This window comes from Otolemur garnettii, unplaced genomic scaffold (assembly GCF_000181295.1).
Source record: "Otolemur garnettii isolate 467f Iridium unplaced genomic scaffold, OtoGar3 scaffold00292, whole genome shotgun sequence".
Classification (NCBI taxonomy): domain Eukaryota; kingdom Metazoa; phylum Chordata; class Mammalia; order Primates; family Galagidae; genus Otolemur; species Otolemur garnettii.
In genome coordinates this window covers 884,497-891,009 of record NW_003852687.1, presented here as the reverse complement: position 1 = coordinate 891,009, position 6,513 = coordinate 884,497, and the positions used below count along the sequence as shown (strand labels likewise).

The 6,513-nt window shown below is 59.6% G+C and overlaps 1 protein-coding gene across 1 annotated transcript in view; it reads right to left on the bottom strand.

Moving 5' to 3' along the window:
• Positions 1–1,087: 1,087 nt before the first annotated feature.
• CABIN1 (calcineurin binding protein 1) overlaps positions 1,088–6,513 on the bottom strand; it is a 172,723-nt gene continuing 167,297 nt past the window's right edge. The window contains exons 35-37 of the mRNA XM_023508926.1: positions 3,169–3,333; positions 1,811–2,037; positions 1,088–1,702 (exon numbers count right to left, since the gene is read on the bottom strand). Of these exons, the coding sequence (XP_023364694.1) occupies positions 1,559–1,702; positions 1,811–2,037; positions 3,169–3,333 (536 nt within the window). The 3' untranslated portion in view covers positions 1,088–1,558. The remainder of the gene's footprint in view (positions 1,703–1,810; positions 2,038–3,168; positions 3,334–6,513) is intronic.

The window sequence follows — 6,513 nt, the reverse complement described above, 5'->3', positions numbered from 1 at the left end:
GCCACCTTAGGTCTATGTGGCTGGTGCCTTAACCACTTGAGCCACAGGCGCCGAGCCCTGAGTGTGGATGTTGAGTGTGTTACTGGTGTTCTGGTTTAGGGACTTATCCTGGGCTGAGGCCAAGAGTGCTGGGGAGGTCTGGTGGCCTCAGGCTCTGCAGGAAGGAAGGCTGGTGCCTTCTGTTTCTGTCCTGGGAAGCCCTGCCATGCCCAGAGAGGACGTGCAGTCTGGAGGCCTCTACGTTCCAGGGCCTGCGGGGAGTGGGTGTCACGAGTCACCGCCACCACTCAGCCCTCTGAAGGCAGGTTCAGCCAGGATCCACCCAGGGCTGCTGCATATCTGGTTCTAAATAGCCTGAGCTTGGCCCTGGACATGGGTCCAGCCCATGAGGGCCCCTATCTCCATCCTAGACAGAGAGACTTTTTTTTTTTGAGACAGAGCCTCAAGGTGTCCCCCTGGGTAGAGTGCCGTGGCATCACAGCTCACAGCAACCTCCAACTCCTGGGCTCACGTGATTCTCCTGCCTCAGTCTCCCAAGTAGCTGGGACTATAGGCGCCTGCCACAATGCCCGGCTATTTTTTGGTTGCATCCATCATTGCTGTTTGGCGGGTCTGGGCTGGATTTGAACCTGCCAGCTCAGGTGTATGTGGCTGGCGCATTAGCTGGTTGAGGCACAGGCGCCAAGCCACTGTCTTAAATCTTAATTTCTGAATGAGAAACCACACCTGTGTATCCTGTGCTGGGCCCCAGAGCTTTCAGGTGCCCAGTCCTGTCAGGACAGGTATCGTGGGAGATCAGAACTCTCCCTGCTTGTTCACCTCCCCTTCCTGCCCCGTAGCACAGGCCCTGTAGCCTTCCACCTCCCAGAGCCCAGCGACCTGTGCAGCCAGATACCCAACATGCCTTTCAGGCCGGGATCCAGCCTCCTCAGTGGGGTCTGCCCTGCTTGGCGCCTCACCCCTCCTCTCACCAGCAGAGTGCCCCCAGCCTACTGGCTGGGCTGGGCCCTGCCCTATGGGAGGAGGGGTGTGGATGCTCTGGGCCCCGCCCCAGCTGTACCCGAGAAGTGAGCACAGAAACAAAAACTACTGTTGAACCTTTATTAGAAAAGAAACCAAAAAAACGGTGTGGGGCAAGCCTGGCCCTGAATGACCCCTTCACTGCGACATGGGCAGAGCCCAGTGTGTCCCAGAGTCAGGTGGGGTGTGGCTGACCGTGGAAAGGTTTACAAAGTCACCATTTCATAGAAAAAGATGCTGCCCAGCCCTGTAGATCGTGACCCCTCCACCTTTGCATGGCTAAGACAGGCCACCTCTCTGTCACCTCTGGGCTCCCACACAGTGGGAGGGTGCCACGAAGAGGAGGGCTAGGCAGGCCTGGGGTCTGGGTGGGTGATGTTGTCCCATGTAGGCCTCTGGCCTTGCTCAGGGTCCAGGCTGTGGGGTGTGCCAAGGCTGGCTGGTCCCCCCGGGTGTGGCTGTGGGGCTCCAGTGGCCCCTCAGATGTCCATGTAGTTGTCATCCTCGTCTGTCACCTGGGTGTGGCTCCAGTGGTCCCTCAGATGTCCATGTAGTCATCATCCTCATCTGTCTCACTCTCCAGTGAGGACTCCTGGCTGGATGTCTCCAGGACCTCCAGGGCTGGCTGGCACAGACTCTCTTTCCTCACAGTGGCAGCCGACTGGGCGGAAAGGATGGCTGACTGCAGACAGGGCAGGTAGGAGACTGGTCAGGGGCAGCTGGGACCCACCCTACGTTCCACTGCAACCTGCACCCCCTCCCGTGGACCCTACCCAGTACCCAAGGTTACCTTCAGCTTTTGCTTGGTCTCCTCTGAGATGCTGCCTTTGGGGGAGAGCAGGGTTGGGGTGGGTGGCGTGACGGTGATCTCAGGTGGGAACTTGGTGGCGGCAGAGGGGATGACCAGCTTTGGCATGTTGGGCAGGAGGCGTGACTTGGCCCAGCTGGGCTCTGCCTTGCCTGAGTGGCCCTCAGGTGCCTGGCCACTCCCACTGCAGGGGACCTTGGAGCTGGTAGCTGTGGGGAAAGATCTCAGGGGCTGAGTCTCACTCTAAGCCTCCTTCTTCCTCCTCCCCCTCCTACCTTTCCAGCTCAGGCTTCAGTTTCCCCTCTGGGAACAAAGCGACCAAGAGGAACTCCCGCAATCTGCGTCAGATCATGGGCGCCTTTTTTAGGACCCGTTTGGTCTGTGCTGATTGGCAGGGTCCCAGGCATCCATCCTGGATAACTGCTTGGCTCAGGCCCTGCAGGAACCCAACTCTGGCTCTGGATTGTGGGGTTCTGGGACTGTGATCCTATCCATGGGCACCATGAACTCTGGGTCCTGGGGCCTGGGATATGGGTACACCCCGCTCTGACCCTTCCCCAGGGGCCCTGAGGCACCATGCTCACACCAACCGTTGCATCTCTGCAACCATCCTAGGACATGTCCTATTAGTGACCACATCCCAGGGAGGACACTGAGGCCCAGACCCGCTTGTGCTCCAGCAGAGTGAGGGGCTGCATTTCCCTGGAGCCTGGAGGCAGTTGGGCCATGCAGGTTGCAGTCCTAGGGCATGGCAGCCTCCACAGGGCTGGAAGAGCTGGGAGGACCCAGATGGCCTGGCCAGTCTCCACATTCCTCTGCAGCCCCATAGCTTTAAAAGGAGCAGGGTTTACTCAGAGCCCATGCCTGGCCCCTAGTGGCTGGCACCAGGTCTGTCATCCTTAGTAGTCTGTAGGAGGCCCAGGCCAGGCACAATCTCCAAGGGGCCTGGCTGGTTACGGTAGCCAGTGGGAACAGGCCACACCCAGGGCTGGGGCTGGGATCTAACTCATCTGCTGGTGGGGACACCTGCCTGTCCTGGCCCAGGCCGGCCACCCTGTAGCTGCTGTTGATGCCCGTTACTGGGCCCAGCTGCTCCCAGTATGTGCCTGTCCCTCTCCTGCTGTACTCTAGGCTCAGCCTGGGCTCTGAAGTGGCTTGAGTGGCTCAGGGGGCACATCTCATTGCCTGACAATGGTCCCACTATTATATCAGCCTGGATTTGTCCTTGGACCTCCTGCCCCGTCCTCCCAGGCCAGGCACTTGGTGGGAAGCCTACCCTGGCAGTCAGGCGTGAGGTACCTTGTAGTGGCAGCTGCTGTCCTGCTCCCAACTCATCTTACCTTGGCTGCAGGTGGGCTCTGTGCCTGTCCGGGGAGCAGCCTCCGTGGGCCAGCAATGTGGCTCTGCTGGGGCACCTGTGGGGGCCGTCTTCCCCTGCTGACTGTGCCGTGGCTCCTGGAGTGGTGACCCAGCGCCGTCTGCTGCTCTCACCAGCTCTCCTCCCTCTGCAGGGACATGAGGCCCACTGCGGGTTACGTACTCACCCTTCCCAAGGGCTCCTGAGTCTGCCAGGTTCTGTGCCCTGGGACACCTGGCAGGGGAGGATGGCTGCGGCAGGGACCTGGGCTGAGGTGGCGTTCCCTTTCCACAGGAGTGGTCCGGGAACCAGCAGGCCCCCCCTGACAGCAGTGCAGCTGGGGCCAAGTGGTACAGATAGGAGACTGCTCACCATCCAAGTGGGTGCTGGTGCGGGCTGGCGCCCCACTCTGGATGGCTGCATACCTGACACAGTGGGGACCCCTATCCCTGGGCTTATGAGCTTGGCTTACGTCTGCTCTCCCCTCCAGCTCAAGCAAGTGGCAATCAGAAACCAGTTCAGGACCCAAACAACCCAACTAAAACTGCACTGGATGGAGGGGCATGATGGCACCATGGTTCCCTGCCAGGCCAGACCAGACCACACCTTCCTTTGCATGAGGCAGGGACCGGGAACTGGCCTCAGTTATGCCAAGGACTGGATGGGCCAGGAGCAAAGGCTGTGCCTGTGGCCACTGGCCAGGCTAGGCCGTTACTCAGCATCTACCCTGAGCTTCCCAGGCCCGGCTCCTCTCCCCAGTCTCCCCATAGTTCCCTGCCTGGCTTCCTCCCCACCCCCCTCCACTGCATTTTACGTCTCCAGGCCCTCCCACTGCCTTCCTGGCCCAGCCAGCCCGTCCAGCTCCTCTGCCAGGATGACCTCGCCCTCTCCAGCAGGAGCCAGCTCACCACTATGGCCTACAGGAGTGACCTGGTGATGGGCAGCCTCGGCCCAGCACACCAGGCAGAGGCCTGGGGGCCCAGCTGCTCTCCTGGGGCTCCTGCCTGCTGCCTTCCAGGTGCAGGCAGTCTGTCCTAGACTGGCCAAGGCCTTGTCTTGAGCCCCCACCCCTGTGGGCACACCCTCCCTTGCTTAGTGTCACTGCCTAGAATCCCAGTCACAGCCTCTTTGGTCCCAGGATCAGTCACAACAGCTTCAAATGGAAGTTTCTCAGCAGGCCCTCCCGCTGCCCTCCCAGCCACCCCTCCACCTCCTGCAAAAGGCTGGGCACACAGCCACTGGGCAGGCCCTCTGTGGGCCCTGAGGCCAGGCCTTTGCACTGGTGGCACTGCCCTGGCAGGATACTCCTCTCTGGTGGCTGCTCCCTGAGCGGGGCAGGAGCACAGGCCTCTCTTGCTGATGGCAATTTACAGGGTGGAATGTGGATGAGGTGGCAGGGGTACCCTGGCAGCCCTATGAGGAAGATGATGGGCAGGCCTGAAAGTAAGGGGATCTACCAGGGCGCCCAGCCTGCAGAGAAGGTAGGCCTTGGCCAGTCTGGACAGACCGCCTGGACCTGGAAGGCAGCAGGCAGGAGTCATTGGAGAGCCCTGGAGCCTCCCCACCACCCTCCCCATCTCAGGTTCTCCGTCTGCAGAAGTAGGTGGCCAGGCCAAAATCCTGCACCATGAAGACCAGTTTCCCTGTACCCCAGGGCAGCCTGTCCCTCAGATGAGATATCCTGGGAGGCCCCTAGGACTGGCTCTGCCTCTGCTTGGCTTCTTGGGACTACCTGTTTTGGTCCTGACTTGGGAGCAGGAGCACCCTCTCCACGTTCCCTATCATAGGAAGCCTGACTACTCAGAGAGGGGCCCCTCTCACTCTCACAGGGGCAGGTGCTGTTCTAGAGCTGAGAGGTTACTGTGTAATGAAGCCTGGCCTGTGAGGGGAGAACCCTGGAAAATGTGGAGACACACACATGCCTACAGAAAAAGCCAGCCCAGCTGTAGTGGATACACAGGTCCTGGCTGACCCTGAGTCCCCCAAGTACATCTGCCTCATGGGGCTGTGACCCGGTCAGTAGGGCCTGGACAGGTGGCTGAGCTCCTCACTAGGAACCAGGAACGTGAGAGCACCTTGTCCACCTGTGGCTGTTTCCCCAGGTGTGAGAGGCCCTGGTGGGAAGCCCGTCAGTCTCCTCTGCACCCACCCTCCCAGCACTTTCATTCCTCAGGGAGGTGTCCAGGGAGAATTCATCCTGTGATCTCTCCCAAACAGCTCAGCTATCACTCCGCCCCAACTCCCAGCCTCACGCCAGTCCTGGCTTCAGTCCCAGGTCTGCACACCTCCCTCTAGTCTCAGGGTGCCTTTGCAGGTGGGCCCTGCTGTCACCAAGAACTACTTAGAATGTGGCCACACCACTATGCTGGGGTCAGTTCCTTCCTGGTGCTTTCTCGGTTCTAGAGGTCCTTGTCCCAGCCAGGCCCTGCTACCACCCCAGCCAACTCTGAGAGCCATGTGGGACACCCACCCTGATGCAGCCGGCTAACCACTCCCTGCTTGAGGATCTGCAGCAGCCCTGAGGGGGGTGCACAGGGAGGAGGTGGCCAGGTGGTGGCGTGGGGTGTGCTGATGCCAGCGCCTGTCAGGAGGAGGCCTCTGCTAGGCCTGCACAGATGTTCTCAGTCAAGGGCAGCCCTCACCCCCAGTGCCATTCAAGAGAAAAAGACCATTTAAGTTAGTTTGGGGGAAGGAAACAAAAAGGATCCATTCTCCAAGCTACAGAATGCACAGCAGGGATGAGTGGTAGCTCACACCTGTAATCCCAGTACTTCGGGAGATGGAGGCGGGAGGATCACATAAAGCCAGGAGTTAAAGGCTCCAGTGAGTTGGAGAGCAGCAGCGTTGACCCCAGAAGCCAAGACCTGACCCTGAAGCCAGGCACAGTGGCTCATGCCTTTAATCCCAGCACTCTGGGAGGCTGAGGTAGGTGGACTGCCTGAGTTCACAGGTTCAAGACCAGCCTGAGATAGAGTGAGGTCATTGTGGCGGGTGCCTGTAGGCCCAGCTACTTGGGAGGCTGACGCAAGAAAACTGCTTGAGTCCATGAGTTTGAGGTTACTGTGCTCTAATGATGCCTCAACACTCTACAAAGGGTGACAAAGTGTGATCTTCTCTCTCTCAAAAAAAAAAAAAAGCAACTAAGTCGCTCTCTTGTGAAGATCAGAGAAAAGAGGGATCAGCTGCCACATTCTGGATTGTTCACTGGGGGGGCACAGGGTGACAGCGCGGGAAGATAGGAAGGCAAGGAGGCGGGTCTGAAAAGCAGGTGCAGGGTGGTGCCTGTGGCTCAAAGGAGTAGGGCGCCGGCCCCATTTACTAGAGGTGG